The 23,580-nt window shown below is 36.7% G+C and overlaps 1 protein-coding gene across 1 annotated transcript; it reads right to left on the bottom strand.

The window, feature by feature from the left end:
• Positions 1-22,270: 22,270 nt before the first annotated feature.
• LOC133834358 (uncharacterized) lies at positions 22,271-22,974 on the bottom strand. Its single transcript, XM_062263949.1, has 2 exons — positions 22,739-22,974; positions 22,271-22,659 (listed from the first exon to the last, which is right to left on the bottom strand). The coding sequence occupies exons 1-2, from the start codon at positions 22,796-22,798 to the stop codon at positions 22,315-22,317; spliced, it is 405 nt and encodes a 134-aa protein (XP_062119933.1). The 5' UTR covers positions 22,799-22,974; the 3' UTR covers positions 22,271-22,314.
• Positions 22,975-23,580: the final 606 nt, after the last annotated feature.

Raw genomic sequence — 23,580 nt, 5'->3', positions numbered from 1 at the left:
GTTTGAAAACTGTTTACATCTTGAAATAAGTTTACAGTTGATTAGTTATAAAAATCAAAGATTATTACAGCCCCCAACCAAAGCAGTCGGGCAGGCCAAACATGTACGCGTCGCTTCACGCTCTCCGTACTCATGGCTGGTTGACTCAATCTTTGCCCTTACCTGCAACACAGAGCACCCGTTAGCCGAAGCCCAGCAAGAAAACTCATGCAGCTCATAACATATGCAAATTATACAGTTAATCATATCAGATAGTCCACAGATAAACAGGTCAACCATTAGACTAAGCAAACACAGCCATGTCGCCCCAGAAGCCTTACCAAAGCCTGGGGTCTCGGTCCTCACCGTAAGGATATCTCATGTATCCATTGGGTCCTACCCTGACTGTAAGCATCCCATGTGCTAAGTGGTACTTCCGGCCCCACTGCCGTTCTCGGCCTTTCGCCGTTCTCGGCTCCATTGCCATTCTCGGCCTTGCCGCTCTCGGACTTAGCCGTTCATTGCACTATAATCACACATATAATACATTTCGAAATAACCATTCACACATATAATAATTCACTTAAGGTTATACATTAGCACATAATACAATCTAGGGCCATGCCCTGCAACAACACTATGGGCCCATGCCCTATTCTCGGGTGCTACAGTTTTCTTACCTGTATTCCGAGCTTCCTGATGCACTAAAGCCGCGAGCACGGTCCTCTAACCCGAGCTTCACAAAGACCTAGTCACAACACGTAAAAAACATCCTTTAATACTAATCAATTCAAAAATCACTTCCCGGAACCAATTCCACACTCTCGGGACTCCCAAATTCCTAAAACAAATCATTGGAAACATCCCCCGAGCCCCCGGGACAAATGCCCAAAATTGCAAAATTTCCCATCCTGAAAAAGGCGTAGCGCCGCGGCGCTACCCGCAAGGGCCGCGGCGTCCAGCGAAGTCAGAAATTTCCCCTGACTGTAAACAACCTCGCGCCGCGGCGCTCCTTCGCGAACTCAGAATTTCTGGGTTTTCTCCTTCAATTCCCTCATCCCAAAACACCTCTAAACCAGCCCAAACACATACCTCAACCCCAAAACCAAATTGAAACCTCAAATGAACCATCTAACAACCTATAGACACTATCATCAAGATCAAAAACACAATCACACCCCAAAATCCACACCTTAGATTCCTAATTTCAGCAACTCATACAAAACTTAAAAACTTAACTCATGCTTTAAATTTCTCAAATCAAAATAGAAACAAGCCTTAAATTTGCATAAAACTTCTTACCTCAAATGGAGAATTCACCCCAAGCTCCCTTGATTCTCCTCCTAAACTCCCACTTCAGCCACTTCTATTCTTCTTCTTCTTCTTCTTGCCCTAGCTTTTCTCCTTCTAGTTTTCTTTCCTTCTCTTCAAATTTTATCAAAACCAACAATGACCAAGCCCAAACCGTGTACCCCTATAACACAGCTCAAATTTGTCTAAACCCCTTGCCAAATGACCATTTTACCCCTCCAAATAATCCTTTCCTAAGTAAGCCATCAAGGGCACTCTAGTCTTTTCACTTATATTTCAATTCTACCATTTTCCAACTAAACTTGTTACCCACAGCAGTAACTAATGGTTACCCAGGTTACTCAATCACCAATAACCATTACCCGCTAAGTCTCAATTTAACCATAACAATTCCCAAGGTACCCCTAGGCTCCTCCCGAGCCGGGTATAAAATCCCGTTGTGACTTTTGAGTAAACTAGCTCTCTAGGACCGTCTCGGCACGTGCATCACAATAATAACACCACACTCACGTGGTACAAATCACATAATACAATTATCACATATATACCCTCAACGGGCTAAAATTACCAATTTACCCCTATCATGCAAACGGGGTCCACATGCATATTTATTTCACCTAACATGCATACTAACCACATAGTCATGCATCTCGAATGTTCAATTAGTCATATAACATGCTTTAAATCATAATCACGCATTTACTCATGAAAATCACACATAAATCCCATTATGCCCTCCAGGCACACTAATCAAGGCTCTTAAGCCTTATTAGCGATTTTGGGTCGTTACAGTACTTGAGGACTTAGATTAACTTAAGGGGCAATTTAGACTTTTTGGCAAGTGGATATATACTTTGTGGTTGGATAAAACACTAGAACTAAGAAAAGAACAAGTCAGAAGCTCTCAAGTCTCTCTCTCTCTCCACCGATTCTCTCTCTGTCTCATGGTGTTTGAGGATTTTGGAGGAGTCTTGTGGATTTTAGGCTAAGGGACTGAAGGATTGAGGGCTTGAAGTGTATAGGAATTGCTCAAGTCGAATATGTAACAAAGGTAAGATTTCATACTTGTTACACCCAAATTTTGAGAATAGAAATTTTGATCTCAAAAGTCAGGCTTGTAAAGTGCCAGCTCGAAATAAGCAGGTTCGTCATAATCAGCTTTAATGAAGATATCAAGAACAATCTCGTTATGCAGTAAGTATGACAACATTGAAATTAGTGATCTCAGAAACTACGTGGTCTCGGAGGTGTTTCGATAATATATGTCAAGCTCGAAGCTACAATGACAGTGGTTCAACACTTGTATAAATTCCCTGATTCCTTTCCTACCATCAGACAAGACGGTTCGAGCTCGGGCATTGTGAGCTCGAAAAGGATGATCTGAACAATGTTACTTGTTAAAAGTCGAGGCGTACTGAGGTAGCGAGCTCGTGATGGTTGATCGGTCTCGAAGGCGTGTGAGTTGAATATTCAAGGTCCCGAGCTGAGTGTGAACATCTTTATTGTTATAAAATCCCTATGTTTAAGGGATTGGTTGTAATCTGTTATTAAATCCCAAATATCATGGGATTTATGCGCGTACGTAGTAACTGTATGCATTTAATTAATTGATTTGTATAATAACTCCCTAAAATATGAGGGAAGATATTCGGTAAATCACTATATAAATAGGGTGGCGCAATTCATTTGAGAAAAAGGAGAAATCAGTATTGGAAAGACTCTGTAAAATTGCTTCCAGAAAGCTTTGAGAGAATTCCATAAAGTGAATAACACTGACTTGTGGACTAGGCATATTTTAACTATTGAACCACGTAAAAATCGTGTCTATTATTGTTTGATTCCTCTGGTATTTTGTTTAATTTCTCTACATTTCTAAGTTGACGAAAAACAGCGTCAACAATACTGAATTCTCTATTAATTTTGTTGGAAATTTGAAGTGGTATATGAGCTGAGTTGTGATTTGGTTTTTTTTGGTTATTTGGAGAAATCATGAGATTGTTTATAGGATGGTTAGTCTACTTGAGCTGTAAAATAAGAAATCTAGGGCTAATTCTGGGTTTAGGTATTGATTTGGGTTGATTTCAGAGGAATTGGCTCGAGAAAACGCAGTCGAATTTCTGGGTTTTGGGCTTAAGCCGCGGCCCGCTTGAGTTTATAGGCCAGGGGACTTCGGAAAAATTGCCCAGGCGCCGCGGCCCGTGACTCTTAGCAGAGAGGCATTTTGCCTCTGACTTGGGGCGTGCCGCAGCCCTTAAGGGGGGCTGGGCCACAGCCCGAATGCAGAATTTTGGATGTTTTAAGGATTTTAGCTCGAGAACTTAAACGTTAATGCTCGGGAAGGTTTCTACTACCCTGTTTCGTAGAATCTAAGGTCCCGCAGGCTAGATTTATGTCTTGAACCAATTTATTGGATTAGAACTTGATGGATGGCTTTTATAAATATGTTGTGAGTAGGTTTTCAACGAGGCTCATGTTATAGGAATGTGCTCGGGATTGCGGTGCTCAGATACCTTGGGACACAGGTAAGAAAAATGTTGTACCCATAGAGCAGGGCATGGCCCTATTGCTTGTATTGCAGAGCATGGCCCTATTGATTGAATTGCAAGGCGTAGCCCTATTGTTTATGTTTAGTATATGTTTAAATATTTTTTATATTATGTTATGTAGTGCATATTTGTGAATGAACGGTGAATGACGGAAATGGCAAAGGCCGAGAACGATAGGAAGCTGAGTACGGCAAGGGGCCGGGAACAGCGTTGAGCACACAGAGTGCAAAGCCGAGTACGGCAAGGGGCTGGGAACGGCGTTGAGCACGCAAAGTGCAAATCCGAGTACGACAAGGAGTCGGGAACGGTGTTGAGCACGCAGAGTGCAAAGCCAAGTACGGCAAGGGACCGGGAACGATGTTGAGCATGCAGAGTACAGGCCGTTAGGGTGAGACCCTCCTAGGATGCTGGAGTCATCCTCTCGGTGAAGACCGCAAACCCAGGGCCTGGTAAGGCACCTGGGACGGTATGGCCATTATGTGTTTGGCCTGTTGGCTGCTTTGTTATATGTTATTGATAGATTTGCATATGTTAATTGTTTTGTGTTGAGTTTTTTTTTGGGCTTCAGCTCACGGGTTCTCTATGGTGCAGGTAAGGGCAAAGGAAATGTCGACCAACCATGAGTATGGAGAGCGTGGAGCGACGGGTACATGTTCGGCCTACCTAGCTGCCACGACCAGGGTTATTTTGGGAAAATGTACTGTAATAGTTGTTTTGTCGCCTAAGTCAACCTTAAATGTATTTTGAGATGTAAAGCATTTTCTAAATAATATTTTCGGATCCCAAATGTATAACTCTTTATGTTTTTAATGAATAACCAAATATTTTATACTCAATGTTTTTAGATGGATTTTGTCTCAGTTTAGTCACACTTTTGACTTAAAACCTCGATTAGCGAGCTAATGGCACGTTTTAAACTCACTTAGTAACGACTCTAAGGAAGTAGGGCGTTACAACTTGGTATCAGAACGAGCCAAGGTTTATGGTTCCTGGAGATCGATCGAACATGTATGCTCGCTACGAGTGACAATCTCGGCTCAGGGTTGGTTGGTAATTATTGAATTATATGCTTGATTGTTTGTTAAAGTGCCATGTTTGCCTGATTATTTTAATAGAGCATGATGAATGAGTTGACATATGCATGATGCTAGGGCATGGCCCCCATAATTTTTGTATGATATCTGTGTTATGTGGATTGCTGGTGGTGGTTGGTTGATGCGAATTGGGAGGTGGTTTTGTATGTTGTTATCATGCTTGATGAGCGGCGTCATTGATTGCAGACATATTGTTGTGATGCCTCAACGATCAATCAATCTCCGTGGAAATAGGGCCAAGGATGACAACCAGGGTCAGGACCCTCCACCTGCCCCATCGAATTGGCAATAATTATTTGCTGAGATGGAAGCTAGACTTCACCGAACAAAAGAAGAGCTTCGATATTTGAGGCAACATGCCCCTCCTCAGGGCATTGGGTTGCAGGTTCCACAGGCTGTGGCACCAATGCCAGCCCAGCCTGCTATGGAGAATAGATGGGAACCTTTGTATGAGAGGTTCAGGAAACAACATCCTCCCACCTTTGAGGGTGGACCGGACCCACTGCAGGTAGAGCAGTGGATGAACATGAATTCTTCCATCTTGGATTTCATGAGGGTTGAAGGGAATGAGAGAGTAGCTTGTGCTAGCTACATGTTGAGAGAAGATGCCCGATTCTGGTGGGATGTTGTATTGTAGAGAAGAAATGCTGCGGTTATGACTTGGGAAGAGTTCAGGAACATTTTAAATGATAAGTACTACAGTGTCGCAGTCCGAGCTGCGAAGGTTGATGAGTTTACCAACCTGACTCAAAATCAAATGACGGTTACTGAGTATGCTCTGAAGTTTGACTAGTTAGCGAAGTTCGCACCGGATCTGGTGCTGAATGACATGGCACACAGAGATCGGTTTGTGTGGGGATTGATTGTTATGATCGCCTGTGACGTCAATATAACTTTGGATCCAGGGATGACCACTTATGCACAGGTAGTGGATAAGGCCCTTACAGCTGAAGGGGCCAAGGATCATATATGGAGAGAGGGCGCTGCTAGGCGCGATGCTCAGAGGATGATACCTCCTTTCACTGGATCTAGTCAAGGTAGTGGCCCCAGTGAATAGAAGAGAAAGAGCCTAGATTCTTTTGTTCCTCCTAGATCTAATAGGAGGCCACGGGGTGCTTTCAGTAGCCGTCAGGGTGGGGAAGACAACTGGAGGAGTTTCCCAGTGTGTCCTCGGTGCAGACGATGACATCAGGGAGAATGCAGGATCAGGGCATGCTTTACTTGTGGGAGTATCAGTCATTTGAGGAAGGATTACCCACAAGCTAGGAAGGAAGAGCCGAAGTAGAGCAATAGTCTTGCTCCTGCCAGAGTATTCACCTTGACCCATACTAAGGCTGAGGCTAGCCCCTCGGTCGTGATAGGTCATATATCTAGTGTTGGTTCTTCTTTTACTGCATTGATTGATTCGGGGGCTACTCATTCATTTGTCTCTGCTAGAGTGATAGATCAGCTGTGTAGACCTAGTGATTTGTATGCTAGGGGATTTTAGACTTTGTTGCCAACTAGAGAACTGGTAGTCTCTAGGAGATGGGTTAGAGCATTGCCAGTAGAGATAGACAGTAAGGAGTTGTCTGTTGATTTGATTGAGTTCGTGATGGATGACTTTGATATGATTCTAGGGGTGGATTGGTTATCGAAGTACGGGGCGACGATTGACTGTAAGTGCATGATGGTGACTTTTGAACCGGAAGGGGAGGTACCCTTTATATTCGTGGGGACAGTGAGTGGACCACGAATAACTATAATTTTGGCACTGAGAGCCAAGGACTTGATGCAGGAAGGTTGCATAGGATTCTTAGCAAACATTGTGGATATCACTAGAGTTGTGTCGGTTGGACCGAGTGAGACCAGACTGGTATGAGAGTTTCAAGATTTATTCCCCGCAGATTTTTCAGGATTGCCGCCACACCAAGAGATCGAGTTTGTTATAGAATTGGCGCGAGGGGTAGAGCCAGTATCTAGGACACCTTATAGAATGGCTTCGGCAGAGTTGAAGGAACTGAAGAATCAGTTGCAAGAGTTGCTAGATTTGAGATTCATAAGACCGAGTTTTTTCACCATGGGGTGCTCCAGTGTTGTTCTTCAAGAAGAAAGATGGATCCTTAAGGATGTGTATTGACTACAGAGAGCTGAACAAGTTGACCACTAAGAACAAGTACCCACTACCTTGGATCGATGACTTATTTGACCAGCTACAGGGGAAGACAATGTTCTCTAAGATTGACCTTCGGTCAGGTTACCACCAGTTAAGGATTAAAGAGGAGGACATACCAAATACCGCTTTCTGTACAAGGTATGGACACTATGAATTCCTGGTTATGTCATTTGGATTAACCAATGCCCCAGCATCCTTTATGGATTTGATGAATAGTGTCTTCAAGGACTATTTGGACAAGTTTGTGATCGTGTTTATTAATGACATACTGGTGTACTCTCAGTCAGAGACAGAGCATGAGCAACATTTACGCTTGGTGTTACAACGGTTGAGAGATCATAAGTTGTATGCTAAGTTCAGGAAGTGTGAGTTCTGGCTACCGCAAGTTACATTTTTGGGTCATATTGTCAGTAAGGAGGGGATTGTGGTGGACCCAAGCAATATTGAGCCAATGAGAGATTAGCCTAGGCCGAGCAATGTACAAGAGGTTAGGAGCTTTTTGGGATTGGCAGGGTACTATCGGCGATTCGTCGAGGGATTCTCTATAATAGCCACACCATTGACTGAATTGATGGGTAAGAAGACTAAGTATGTATGGACAGACAGGTGTGAGAACATTTTTAAGGAATTGAAGTGGCGACTGATCACCGCTCCAGTTTTGAGTCTACCGTCAAACAATGAGAAGTTTCTAGTTTATTGCGATGCTTCCAGACAGGGTTTGGGGTGTGTACTGATGCAAACCAGATTGGTGATAGCCTATGCGTCATGACAGGTGAAGGAGTATGATTAGAGATATCCCACACATGATTTGGAATTGTCGGCGGTGGTATTTGCACTTAAGGTTTGGAGACATTATCTATATGGAAAGAAGTGTGAAATATACACCAACCATAAGAGTTTGAAGTACTTCTTTACTTAGAAGGATCTGAACATGCGCCAGAGACGTTGGCTAGAATTGGTAAATGATTACGATTGTGATATTCTATATCATCCTGGGAAGGCCAATGTAATGGTCGACGCGTTGAGTCGGAAGGGCCCAGGACAATTTTTTAGTTCAAGGCAGATATCAGACAAGTTAGCTGAAGAGATGACTAGAGCAGGTATAGAATTGGTGGTTGGTCAGTTATCCAACATCACTCTTTAGTCTATGCTCCTTGAGAGTATTAAGGAGGCACTGGGGGAGGATCCCCAGTTGAGAGATCCCAAAGAGAACGTCTTAGCCGGAGCAGCTAAGGACTTTTCTGTTTCAGAGATGGGATTACTAAAGTTCAAAGGTCGGATTTGTGTTTCGATGGATTCTGGTATTCAGCGAGAGATCTTGGAGGAGTCTCATGCCACTCCCTATTCTTTACATCTGGGTATGACAAAGATGTACCAAGATTTGAGAACTTTGTATTGGTGGTCGGGAATGAAGAGGGATGTGGTGGATTATGTGGCCAAGTGTTTGACTTGTCAGCAGGTAAAAGCTGAACATCAGAGGCCAGCAAGGTTGTTGCAGCCTCTAGGGATTCCAGAGTGGAAATGGGAGGATATCGCCATGGACTTCGTGGTTGGGTTACCGAAGGTCATGGGACAACATGATTCAGTGTGGGTGATTGTGGACAGGTATACTAAGTCTGCCCACTTTTTGCCTGTGAGGATGACTTATACTGTGGAGCAGTATGCTGAATTGTATGTGAAGGAAATTGTACGACTTCATGGGGCTCTGAGGTCGATAGTATCCAACAGGGACCCTGCCTTCACCTCCAAGTTTTGGGAAAGCCTGCAGAAAGCTATGGGCACGCAGTTGCGGTTTAGTGCTTATCATCCTCAGACAGATGGACAGTCTGAGAGGACGATTCATATACTAGAGGATTTGTTACGGGCATGTGTGCTGGATTTTGGAGGATCTTGGATTAAGTATCTCCCTTTGATTGAATTTTCGTACAATAATAGTTATCAGGCGACTATCGGAGTGGCTCCGTATGAGATGATATATGGGAGAAAGTGTAGATCATCTATCCATTGGGATAAGATGGGTGAGAGGAGATATCTAGGTCCTGAGGTTGTTCAGAGGACCAATGAGGCGATTGAAAAGATTAGAGCTCGAATGCTCACCTCCTAGAGTCGCTAGAAGAATTACTCAGACTTGAGACGCAGGAGCGTAGAATTTCAAGTCGGTGACCATGTGTCTCAGAGTTTCTCCCTTGAGAGGAGTGAAATGGTTTGGTGTTTGGGGCAAGCTGAGCCCTAGGTTTGTTAGCCCCTTTGAGATTCTGGAATGGGTTGGAGAAGTAGCTTACAGATTGGCGATGCCTCCAGCTCTATCAGAGGTTCACAATGTGTTCCATGTATCCATGCTCTGGAAGTATGTATCAAATTCTACGCACTTGCTGAGTTATGAGAACTTGGAGTTGGATAAGGGTTTATCGTATGAAGAGAAGCCGGTTCAGATTCTCGACCGAAAGGATAAGGTCTTGCGGAGCAAGACCATCGCCTTAGTAAAAGTGTTGTGGAGGAACAACAAGATAGAGAAGAGGCAACGTGGGAACTTGAGACAGATATGTGGGATCATTATCCCGAGTTATTTAGGTAATTTCGAGGACGAAATTTCTATAAGGAGGGGATAGTTGTAGCGTCCCAAATTTGCTAATAAGGCTTAGGACCTTGATTAGCGTGCCTGGAAGGCAATACTTGATTTAATTATGTAATATGTGAATTTGATGATTATGTGATTAGAAATACATGTTTAGGTGAATTAAATATGCATGTGGGCCTCATTTGGCTATTATGGGCAAACTTGTAATTTTAGCCATTTGAGGGCATAAATGCAATATTTGTGTATATTGTGATTAGTACCACGAGTGAGTGGGGATATATTTGTGTATATTGTGATTATTACCACGAGTGAGTGGGGATATATTTGTGATGCATAATCCGAGACGGTCCTAGGGAGCAGTTTAGCTAGAAAGTCACAGCGGGGTCGAATACCCGGCTTGGGAGTAGCCTAGGGGTATTTTTGATATGTTATATGTGTTCGGGAATTATCGAGTAATGGGTAGTAATTTAATATTTATTTAGACATGTTGGGATTAAACGGGGATATATAGGAATATTCGGGGACTTAACGGGAGGTGGCAAATGATTGAATTTCCCTTGGTGGTACTTGAGGACTTAGATTAATTTAAGGGGCAATTTACACTTTGTGGCTGGAAAAAACACTAAAACTAAGAAAAGAACAAATCAGAAGTTCTCAAGTCTCTCTCTCACCACCGATTCTCTCTCTATCTCATGGTGTTTGAGGATTTTGGAGGAAGTTTTATGGATTTTAGGCTAAGGGACTGAAGGATTGAGGGCTTGAAGTGAATAGGAATTGCTTAGGCCGAATCTGTAACAGAGGTAAGATTTCATACTGAATTCTCTATGAATTTTGCTGGAAATTTGAAGTGGTATATAAGTTGAGTTGTGATTTAGTTTTTTTGGTTATTTGGAGAAATCATGAGATTGTTTATAGGATGGTTAGACTACTTAAGCTGTAAAGATAAGAAATATAAGGCTAATTCTGGGTTTAGTTATTGATTTGCTCGAGAAAACTCAGGTGAATTTCTGGGTTTCGGGCTTGAGCCGCGGCCCTGTTCATCAGGTGTCGCAGCCTGCTTTAGTTTATAGGCCAGGGGACTTCGAAAAAATTGTCCAGGCGCCGGGACGCAAGGTTTGGGCGCCGCGGCTTGTGTCTCTTAGCAGAGAAGCATTTTTCCTCTGATTTGGGGCGCGTCGTGGCCCTTAAGGGGTGTTGGGCCGCGGCCCAAATGCATAATTTTGGTTGTCCAAAGGTTTCTAGCTTGGGAACTCAAACGTTAAGGCTCGGGAAGGTTTCTACTACCCAGTTTGGTAAAATCCAAGGTCCCGGAGGCTAGATTTATGTCTTGAACCCATTTATTGGATTAGAACTTGATGGATGGCTATTATAAATATATTGTGACTAGGTTTTCAATAAGGCTCGTGTTATAGGACTATGCTCGGGATTACGGTGCTTAGATAGCTTGGGACACAAGTAAGAAAATTGTTGTACCCGTAGAGCAGGGCGTGTGCCTATTGCTTGTGTTGTAGGGCATGACCCTATTGATTGAATTGCAGGGTGTAAGCCTATTGCTTATGTTTAGCATACGTTTAAATATTTGTTGATTATGCTATGTAGTGCATATTTGTGAATGAATGGCGAAGGTCAGGAACGGCGAAGGCCGAGAACGACAAGAAGCTGAGTACGGAAAGGGGCCGGGAACGGCGTTGAGCATGCGGAGTGCAAATCCAAGTACGGCAAGGGGTAGGGAACGACGTTGAGCACACGGAGTGCAAAGCCGAGTACGGCAAGGGGCCAGGAACGGTGTTGAGCACAAGGAGTGCAAAGCCGAGTACAACAAGGGGTCGGGAACGGTGTTGAGCACGCAGAGTGCAGGCTGTTTGGGCGAGAATCTCCTAGGATGTTGGAGTCATCCTCTCGGTGAAGACCGCAAAACCCAGGGCCTGGTAAGGGACTGGGACAGCATGTTCGTTATGTGTTTAGCCTGTTGGCTGCTTTGTTATATGTTGTTGATAGATATGCATATGTTAATTGTTTTGTGTTGAGTTTTCTTGCTGGGCTTCGGCTCATGGATGCTCTATGGTACAGGAAGGAAAAGAAAAGGTCAACCAACCATGGGTATGGAGAGCGTGCAGCGACGGGTACATGTTCGGCTTACCTGGCTGCCACGGCCAGGGATATTTTAGGAAAATGCACTGTAATAGTTGTTTTGTCACCTAAGTCGACCTTACATGTATTTTGAGATGTAAATCATTTTCTAAACAGTATTTTGGGATCCCAAATGTAAAACTCTTTATGTTTTTAATGAATAACCAAATATTTTATACTCAAAGTCTTTAGACTGATTTTGTCTCAGTTTAGTCACACTTTTGACCTAAAATCTCGATTAGCGAGCTAATAGTACGTTTTAAACTCATTAAGTAATGCCTCTAAGGAAGTAGGGCGTTACAATCCCCTTGACGTATTCCTCTCGATGGGGTAATAGGCCCCAACTCCTACACCCCACACACTAGTCTGTAAGTCACTGAAGTCATACATGTGTCAATAAGCTTCAACCTTTTATCCAAAAAACCCATCCTATGTAGGACGACCCTTAGATAAGGCCATTCTAGACGGTCATAGGTCTTACTCATGTCCAGCTTCGCAGCTAATTAACCTTCCTTTCCTTGCCTCTTCCGCTTTAAATAATGCATGATCTCAAACGAAACCATAATATTATCTGAAATAAGTCTCCCAGGAATGAATGTACTCTGTGCATTCGAGATAATGTGTGTAAGCATCAGCTTCATTCTATTTGAAATCACTTTTGAGATGATCCTATAGAGAACATTACAAAGGGAAATGGGTCTTAGATCCCCAATTGTTTCTAGATTTCTCTTTTTAGGAATCAAGGTATCATTTAACCCCTGAGGAAGAATACCATGATCAAAGAAATTCCTGATTAACGATATAACACCCTTCCCAACTATACTCCAATACTTCTGATAGAATCCAGGAGTCATACCATCTGGCCCAGATTTGTGTGGTTGCATTTGAAATAGAGCATCTTTGACTTCAGATTCTTCTAATAATTTAACCAATTCAATGATATCTTCTTATGAGATAGTAGGGTGAATACACTCAGACACCTCTCGCCAATCTCATTCAATAGCAGTAAACAAATTCATGAAATAACCTATCATTAGATTAGACAAACCCGTATCTTTGTCTACCTAATTGCCATCATTCCCACGCAATTTTAGAACCCGATTACTCCTTCATCTAGCGCTAGTGAAGCATGAAAATATTTACTGTTTCCATATTTAAACATTAATGAATTTGATTATAACGAACGGTAAAGAAATATGTACATTTTTATATATCCGCAAGTTTCATAGTAATTTGCGAGTGTTCTCAGCATAACAGCTATGTTAATAAGTTCCGAGAAGAGAATGGAATTGAATATAATATATATTAATATATATATATATATATATCTTGAGGCCGAAACACTTTCAAAAGAACTATATGTCAAGTCAAACGAGATAGAATACATTATGTATATATAAGAGTAATGGTATGTATGTACTACCAAAATATTATATACATTGGTGTGATGAGAAATACTCAATTAAACAAATAAATGTCATATCTATCTGTGTAATAATGGCTTAATATACATATTTGTGGGAACATGTCATTACTAAACATATAAATACATTTATATTAATATTTTTATATATGAACACTAAAGGATCGTCACTTTGATACAAGATTTGACAGTGGGGATGAGAGTCTTACTTAAATACTTTTTTCTTCAGCTCTATACATTTGTTTGTTTTTGTTGTCATTAAAAATTGCCAATTTCACCATGTGCTATATTATATTTAGCTTTATCTTTCATGACCATTTTGTTCCTAATGTGCTTTCGGCGGATTCAATAATTTATTTATATATTGAAAAATAAAAACAAAGAATAATTATATAAATTATATAAAATATTCATATTGATGAGAACATAACAGCATAACTGTGTAAATAATTGTATAAAAACTATAATAATATAAATAAATGAAGGAAATATAAAAATTTCAATATTAAAACTAAATATATAAAATAAAGTGATATTTATGACTAAAATACTAAACTTTTATATATATATATAAATGTACATTTATATTTACGAGATATAAACAACATATAATACAAATTTATTTGGTTTTATTTATAGAATTTATTAATTATTTTTATTAAATTTATATCAATGTTATATAAATTTTAAATAAATAAATAATATTATATATAAAAGAATTGAAAAATACAAACAAAGAATAATTACATAAATGATATAAAATATTCATATTGATGAGAACATAATACCAGAACTATGCAAATAATTGTATAAAAACTATAATTATATAAATAAATGAATGAAATATAAAAATTTTCAATATTAAAACTAAATATATAAAATGAAGTGATATTTATGACTAAAATACTAAACTTTTATATAAATATATATATAAAAGATGCATATTTATATTTACTAGATATAAGCAACATATAATACAAATTTGTTCGGTTTTATTTATAAATTTATTAATTATTTTTATTAAATTTATATTAATATTATATAAATTTTAAATAAATAAATAATATTACAAAAGAATGACATAAGTGAATACATTGATTATGATTTGTTTTAAAATATATATATATATATATAATATGATAATCTTTTTAAACATAAATGATAAATTTTTTAATAAAAAATTAAGATTATGTATAATATATTATTATCATGATATTGTATAAATATTTAAATTTATATTAGTATAAGTATTAAATATATAATCTTGTATTAAATATTATTATAATATTTGAATTCATGTTAATATATTTAGTAAAAATTTAGGATTATATAATATTTTATAATATTTGAATTTATACTAATATAATTATTAAATTTTTATTTTTGTATTATATAGTATTATAATTATGATATTTTATAACATTTGAATTTAAATTTATATTAATATAATTATTATATATGTAGTTTTATATTTAATATTATTATAATAATAATAATTTATAATATTTGAATTTATATTAATATAGTTAATAAATATTTATTTTTAGTTAATTTTAAAATTATATTCTATTAAATATTTAGAATATTTTGTTAAAGTTAACACAACAAAATGTGAAATACATTTTTATATAAAAGAGATATATATATATATATATAATCCATACCCTTTCAAAAATATATATACACTAACTAAAAAAATTTGTAACAAAAATATACTGTTATAATTTTGGTGGTGGTTGTTAATACCATTCATTATTAATAAGTGCATATTTAGAAGCTATGTGTCACATTTTATTGATTCAACGGCTAAAAAAATTAAGCAAAATCAGACATACACTCAAATCACGTGATGAAATTTATACACAATCATGTGTCATCAATATTCATTTAAATGTTGCTGAAAAAAAACCATTTTAATGTTAACCAGTTAAATATTTTTATGTGATACCTAAGTGTAGTTACAACTAATGTCACATTATTGTTTATAAATTTAGTGTGTGATTTATGAGTGTCTCAAGCTTTACTTTAAAAAACATTATAAAAATTAAAAAATAAATGTACATGGCAATCTATATATATATAGGGCAGTAATAGGGCAGTAGCAGGGGTGTTGCTGTTTTTAAACATTTTAAAATTTATTATTAATTTAATTTTTTTATATAACGGTGTATATTATATTTATAATAACATTACACTAATTTTTAAAAGATTTAGAATAATTTATAAGTCAAAATCAAAATTCAAAAAGTATGGTTTGTATCGTTATAAAAAATAATCATGTGTGTAATTAACATTTTGAATTCTGATTTTAATAAAATTAGTTATTCAAAATTTTTAATAAACTAGCAATATACCTACTATAGTTACAGCATATAAAATCATATAAAAAAAATTTACATTATAAATTCTTCGTCTAACAAAAATAAACAACAATACTCTTTCCTTTCTTTCAATTTTCCTATATATTTTTTGTTAAGGAATGGCAACAAATATTCTTAAAAAAATTAGTCCACCAAATACAGATACGAGTAAAAAAAAAATTATAAAATAATATACAATAGAAAATTAAAATTACAAAGTCAGAAAAGGCAGCTCATCTCAACAAAAAAAAGAAGAAGAGGCAGCTGGTCCTTTGGCATAAGTCTGGTACACCATTATTAGGACATGACGTATCTTATATATATTTTGACAATTCCAAATTTACCCTTGTATTGGCGAGTAAATTAATTAATTCGCCATTGAATTTTTTAAATTATGAACCTCTATTCATTAAGATATCAATATATAATTTAATGAAATATAAGACAAAATTAGGATAAAGTTCCGAAAACATAAACTTAATACCACCAAAAAAAAATTAATTTTTTTAAAGGAAAAAATAATATGATAAATAAATCCACACAAAAAGAAATGTCCGTACTAAAAAAAGTATTTTAAATACGATTAAAAAGACCACTTTGAAAAAACTGTAAACGATGGTTAAAAATCATTATTATCAATAGTTTTTTGATAAGTCGGGTATATGCAAACCTTTCTCACTCAGCAATACCTAAGAATTGTCGAGTTAGAGCCCAAATTTGTAATAAAAAGGAAGAAAACAAATATTGCATTCTAAGAATTATTATTTAACCATTAAAAAAAAACGTATTCTTTAACCATCCCAGACAATTCATATATCAAAATTCAGAAATGCTAGACACAAAATTTACACAATCCACTAATATTTTCAAGTGGGTCAACTCATTATTATTAATTATTTTAGAGTAAAGGTCAACTCATTATTAAAGAGAAATTTGAGTTTTTATGCTTAAAGAGGTGTGTTAATAAAAAAAAACAAGATGTCTTAATGAGGTGTCTTAAAAAAATGAGGTGTCTTAATAAAAAAAAATGATAGGTCTTTTAATCATTTAAAAACAAATACTAAATTTTTTTATAATACCAAAAATACCTCTTCCATAATTTTTCCATCAACTTCTTCTTCTCTATTCTCTCTCTCTCCCTCAACCAATTCCTCTTAACTATCTCTCTAGAAAAAAATTCATGGGTAAAGTAAAATATAAGAAAACTCAATGTAATGACTAGTATTCATTACTTAGGACACTAAAATATTGCATTTCGAACAAATATATTATACAAATTCGCTGCTTTTCAAATTATCTCTACAGAATTAAATATTAAATAAAGGATTTACAAATTGCTTTTCAGATTATCAGTTTATTATCAAAATGATTTGAATTGTTTCAAAGACCCAACATGTTTTTTTCGCATTGGGCTGTCCATGATTTTTGAGTTTTCTTTTTTTGCAATTTTTTTTCAAATTTGAAACTTTGAAATCTGCAAAAAAATCGGCGTGGTTTGATATGGCCTTCAAAATCAAGATTTTCATAAAAAAAAATCGATGTTGCTCGATGGTGGTTCGATGTTGGTTTGATGGTGCTCGATGCGATTCTTGCAAGATATGTAATTTTTCACTCAGGTGTCCGTTTGGGGTGATTTTTTTTATTTTGGGTATTTTTTCAAGATCTACACGTTTGAGATATGTATATACACATTTGAGAAATATAAATCTTGAAAAAAAATGACAAATGCAAAACATACATCATGTTCAAGATATGTTTTGGTATGTTTTCAAGTTCTAAACTTTGAAAATGTGTATGTGAACATCTAAAATGTGTAGATCTCAAAAAAATACCCAAAATAAAAAAAAATCATCCCAAACGGACACCCGAGTGAAAAACTATGTCTCTTACAAGAATTGCATCGAACCACTATCGAGCAACCATCGAACCACAATCGAGCAACGTCGATTTTTTCATAAAAATATTGATTTTGAAGGCCCCATCGAGGTAGCATCGAACACCATCGAGTGACCATCGAGTTGGGCATGATTTTTGAGTTATTTTTCAAATCAGAAACTCTGAAATATGTAGAAAATTAACTTTGCTCTATTGTTGATCAATGGTGCTCAATACCAGCTCGATGGGGCCTTCAAAATCAATATTTTCATGAAAAAAATTGACGTTGCTCGATGGTGGTTCGATGATTACTCAATGGTGGTTCGATGGTTGCTCGATGGTGGTTCGATGCAATTCTTGTAAGAGACATAATTTTTCACTCGGTTGTCCGTGTGGGTTTTTTTATTTTGGGTATTTTTTTTGAGATCTACACATTTTAGATGTTCACATACACATTTTCAAAGTTTAGAACTTGAAAACATACCAAAACATATCTTGAACATGAGGTATGTTTTTCATTTGTCATTTTTTTCAAGATTTACATTTCCCAAATGTGTATATACACATCCCGAACGTGTAGATCTTGAAAAAATACCCAAAAAAAAAAATCACCCCAAACGGACACCGGAGTGAAAAATTACGTATTTTGCAAGAATCACATCGAACACCATCGAACCACAATCAATCCTCTATCGAACCACTATCGAGCAACATCGATCTTTTCATGAAAATCATGATTTTGAAGGCCCCATCGAGCTGGCATCGAGCACCATCAAACCAACATCGAACCACGTCAATTTTTAGCAGATTCCAAAGTTTTCAGATCTGAAAAGAATCGCAAAAAAAACCCAAAAACCATGCCCAGATCTGTTCGAAATGTAGTATTTTAGTGTCCTAAGTGATGAATACTTGTTGTTACATTGATTTCTATTATATTTTACCTTACCTATGAATTGTTTTTCTAGAGAGGGAGTTTGAGAGGAATGGGTTGAGGGAGAGAGAGGGAAGAGAGAAGGGGGGGTGGATGGGAAAAATTATGAGAGACATGGTGTACTGTGGGACAATACTACATTCCTCTAGGAGTTTAGCAAACCGTCCTGGACGTTGTTCGCCTGAGCCATCATATCTACCGTAATACTCACCACCACGATCAGATCTGACATTTTTAATCCTTTTTTTGAGTTGATTCTCAACTTTAGCTTTATAAGATTTGAACACATTCAGAGACTGGGACTTTTCTTGAATGAGATATAGGTACTCATAACATGATCTTCTATGAATGATATGAAATATTGTTGACCATTCCATGATGTTGTAGGGAATGACCCACAAATATCTGTATGAATCAATTCTAAGACATCTGAAGATTTGTTGGCACCTAATCTCTTAGTTTTGGTCTATTTTCCCTTGATACAATCGACACAAACATCAAAGTCTGTGAAGTCAAGAGATTCTAAAATGGCATCAGACACAAGGCCTCAACTCTACCTTTTGAGATATGACCTAAGCGCTTATGCCATAATGACGCTGAATTTTCCTTATTTAATTTGTGTTTAGTACCACGTGATTCCACATGCAAGGTTTCATTATAGGATGCGATTGTTTCTAGCAAATAAAGGTTGTCATAAGCATTCAAGTAACCAATTCCAACAACATTTGAATTTAAAGACAAACTAAACTGATTGTTTCCAAAAGAACAAGAATATCCAAATTTGTTCAACAAAGAAACAGAAACTAAATTCCGTCTAAAAGACGGTACAACAAAAGTGTCTTTCCAATCCAAATAAAAACCAGTTCCTAACAACAACCTAAAATGGCCAATTGCTTCCACTTCCACCGATTTTCCATCGCCCACGAAGATGTGTCTTTCACCATCACTTGGCTTTCGGTAGCTCAGGCAACCCTGCATAGAAACACTTATGTGAGTAGTAGCACCAGAATCTATCCACCAAGTGTTCCTATGTACTGAAGCTAAATTAACCTCATAACAGACCAAAGTAAGAATCATACATTTCTTTGCACGTCATGTGTGATACTTGGCACAATCTTTCTTCACGTGTCCAGGCTTGTTGCAAAAGTAACAACCTTCTGAATCCTTATGTTGTTTCTTTTGGGCTGGACCTTTAGCAGCTTCATACTCAGATTTCCTTTTCTTGCCCTTATCCTTAGGGGCAGTGGCCTAGTGAGCAATTTCAGTCTTGTCCTTTTTTAACCTTTCTTCCTCTTGCACACAATGAGAAATGAGCTCATTAAGAGTCTATTTCTCATTTTGACAGTTGTAACTAATTTTAAATTGGTTAAACTATGCAGGAAGAGTTAAGAAAACCATAAGCACAAGCACATTTCAATCTTAAATGTCTTAAGCCTTGAGACAATATGATGCACTTCCATAATGTACTCCCTTACATTTCCTTGACCCTTATACTTCATGGTCATCAAAGAACCTATAAGTGTTGTCATTTCAACCTTATTGTTTTTAGCGAAACGTTCCTCAATTTTTTCAAGGAAATTCTTGGCCTTAGTAATCCCTTCGGATTCTGTGCCCCAACAGACTTCTGGAATGCTGTGTTTCATAATCATTAAATTCATGCGATTTGAACGATCTCACCTCTCAAAATTCGTTTTCTCATCACGGGTGCTTTCCTTAGTGAGAGGTGCAGGTTGTTCATCCCTTGATGCAGGGTCTAAATCCATACATCCCAAAACTATAAGTAAGTTCATTTTCCAATCATTGAAATTGGTCCCATTAAGCATAGGAATAGAATTAATATTAGCATATATTGAGGCAACATAAGATGAACTAGCTGATTATAGAACAAAACAAACAAAACAAGCTCACATCAATATGCATAATTAAACAATAAATTCAAAATTTGGTTAATCCCATCTCATGATACCAAGCACAATATTATTATTAAGTCTTTGGACAATAATATTAACTGTAAGCGATACTCTTGTTGTAGCAATCAAACATTGGCAATAAATTATGTCAAACAATAAGTCAATCTTTGGATTAACATATTGCTCATACAAAATACCTTATAATTGTCACACATTTATCACCACAGGTGTGTATGAAATTCAACAAAATATTCACTTATATTTGGGTCAATTAATATATGCATAAATTACAAACACACAAGTATCTTGATATTTTAAATAAATTAATTTACACAAAAAATGTCATTTTGGCGACATATTGTTTCAATTAATTTATTCAAAATATTAGACATCCTTAATAAATTTTCCAAAACCAAAATTTAAATTGAATTGTTCCTTAAAAAGTTATCAATCCTTAACCTTTTATCTTTCAATTAAATATAAATTAAATTGAAAATTTGAAAAAAAATATTATTTAAATGAAACTGTGTATGAATATATATACATATATTTAGTAACTATTCCATATATATACTATACCAAAAGAATAACAAGGCCTGAGTATAAATCAACTAATAAGCACATAATATATACATGCATCAGAAACTTGCTACCATATCTATTCATCAATAAAAAATGACATAAAAATCGACCCTCGACGAAAAATACTGTTGCGATATCAGGTAAGGCTGCTTTACATAAATAAATACAGTTTCTATTCTCGATGTAAAATATAATTACCTATGAATAAAGGCTGCTTTACATCTTGGCATTTCAATGATATCATAATATTATTGCATTTTAATAAAGTCACTGACATAGTTGCAATTCTAAGTGTCAAAACCCCACCTTGGATTATAATTAATAAGAAAATGACTTATTAACCCCAATCACCAAATATATTATGGCATTGGAACATAAAAAAAAAAATTCGCTCGGACTTCAATCAACACATCAAACGCGTATATATACACACTGATATAAATCCAAAGAAGATAAAAAACTGAATCATATGCATTAAAACAAATTCCAGCGACAATATTATTTGGAAAGATAAAAACAATTTTAAACGTAGAAAATTCCTAAATTTCTATGAACAAAATCATAAAATCTTCAATAAATTCAGCAAAAGTAACTCTGAAACCACTTGTTAGATTTATGAAATACTCAAGCAACATGCATAAATATCAATATTTCAATGCATATATTATCTCAGATCATAATCATGTTACTAAAATTGTTTCAATATAAAATCATAAATCATATTTCTATAGATCCTTTTTTAAATCAAAGAAGAAGATGAAGATGAGAGCAGAAGCACTAACTTGAGGCCATGGTTGGAGATTGCACAGAGAGTTTAGATCTTCCTATATAATATGTATCTCTATGAGAGAAGAGTCTCTTTTTTCTTTTCTGTTAATGGAATGACAGTCAGAATAGAATGATACATATATCACTACAGGAAAAAGGGACTTTAGCGACGACTTAAGTCGTTGCTAATTCCCAAAATATAGTCGCTAATTCCTTTAGCGACTACCATGTCGTCGCTAATTGTCGTCGCTAATTGTCGTCGCTAAATGCTGGTTGCTAATTGTTGTTAATTAGCGATGAACTAAAAATTGTCGTCGCTATTTCCCTCTAGCGACGACATGTGGTCGCTAAAAGATCCATTTTTTCGTTGCTGTTAGTTTGTAATGTCCTCTGATTTTTGAAATTATTTGGAGATTTAGCGACGACATTTCGCTTTTTTGCGACAACATGTTGTCGCTAAAAGTTCTTTTTTTTTTTTTTTAAATCGTTAAATCACTATTATATATACTTAAAAAATGCCATTATTCAATATATATACTAACACATTTTTTTGCTAAAAGATTTGAAATAGAAGAGAAATTTAATTACGCACAAAATTATATTTTTACTATAAATATTTTTATGACAAAGTAACTATCATAGTAAAATTAAAATACATAAATATAAATGTTTTTAACTAGGTGTTGTAGGATCGGCACCATGACCTTGCTGAGAAGATCCAGATCCCGAGACTCCACCAATCCTAGCCAAGTGCTCCTCTATGGCTCGGAGTCGCTCCCTCACCTCTTGCATGTCTTGTGCGGTAGGAGGTGGTTGGGCTGGTTGAGATACATCAGCCGCTTCACAATTCGCCCTCGTGTGAATCCTACGACCATGGCCCGGCTGATAGCCTCGACGGCGTCCAAAGATCGTCTCAACAAGAATAATGTCATCCTCTTCTCTCGGGATAATACTCGAAGCAGAGGCGCTCGTAGATGATTGTGACTGCAGAGTGTCACGTATCTCCATCATCTTTTCCTGTATCACACAATTTTCAAGAATATTAGAATTTACAACACAATAAAGTAAGAAAATCATAAAATATAAATTTACTTACATAGTTATCCTTTGCTGCCTTGCTCACCCAACCTTCCCCGTCTATGTACTTAGTCGCCATCCAAATCTTTGGAACCCCAGCAAGACACCCAGTTTGTAAATCACGCTACAATACAAGAAGTTTGAAAAAAATTAAGAAAAAAAATCATTATAAAAAAACATAAATAAAAATTATGTAAAATAGAAAGTACCTTCTTGTAACGAAGGGCTGGCGTAGACTGTGAACCTTGCACGCTTCTTTGTTTTTTTTTTGCACGGTTTGAAGAGTTAGTCTCAGAACGCCTCTGCAAAGAACTTGTGTTAACCATATGTTAAATTAAGAAAAATAAAGTAAAAAATAATATTTTTGTGAATACCTTCACTTCAGGGCGATCAAAATACTGGAGCGCCTTCTGCCATTTCTCCACCACCAAACCATCAGGAGGATGTGCTCGACCATTCTTTTTTAAATGAGTGGACAAGTCATTCTTCCACTCCGAGTAACGATTAACACACGACCGTTGAATGCCCAAAAGAATGCCGGGGAGGTTCTCTGAGGCATATCGACTTCGACCAATGTCGAATAAATCATCCTGAATCAAAAAAATAAAATAAATTAGCTAGATTTAATATTAAAGTGAACCCAATAAAAAAATTACCTCTAGACGAGGAAGTATGCGATCTCTAACTTCGCTAGGTACTTTATCCCATCGGTCGTAGTCGGGATCGGCATATTGTCGAATGAGAATGCCGATCTCTCTAGAGAAATGTTGGGAATAATCACCAATTTCTTTGTAAGTCTTCCCTCGAACATCCCACTCCAGTGGTAGTGGTCTACCTAATGCAACTCTAGCTTCTCGAGTT

Source organism: Humulus lupulus, chromosome 1 (genome assembly GCF_963169125.1).
Source record: "Humulus lupulus chromosome 1, drHumLupu1.1, whole genome shotgun sequence".
Lineage (NCBI taxonomy): Eukaryota > Viridiplantae > Streptophyta > Magnoliopsida > Rosales > Cannabaceae > Humulus > Humulus lupulus.
This window is presented reverse-complemented; position numbering and strand designations above follow the sequence as displayed.

Bases quoted from the DNA above. Each gene is read 5' to 3' on its own strand.
- LOC133834358 (XM_062263949.1), bottom strand. From the start codon at position 22,798: ATGGCGACTAAGTACATAGACGGGGAAGGTTGGGTGAGCAAGGCAGCA. The intron at 22,660-22,738 runs GTAAGTAAATTT...TGTGTGATACAG, and splicing joins AGGCAGCAAAGGATAACTAT to GAAAAGATGATGGAGATACG.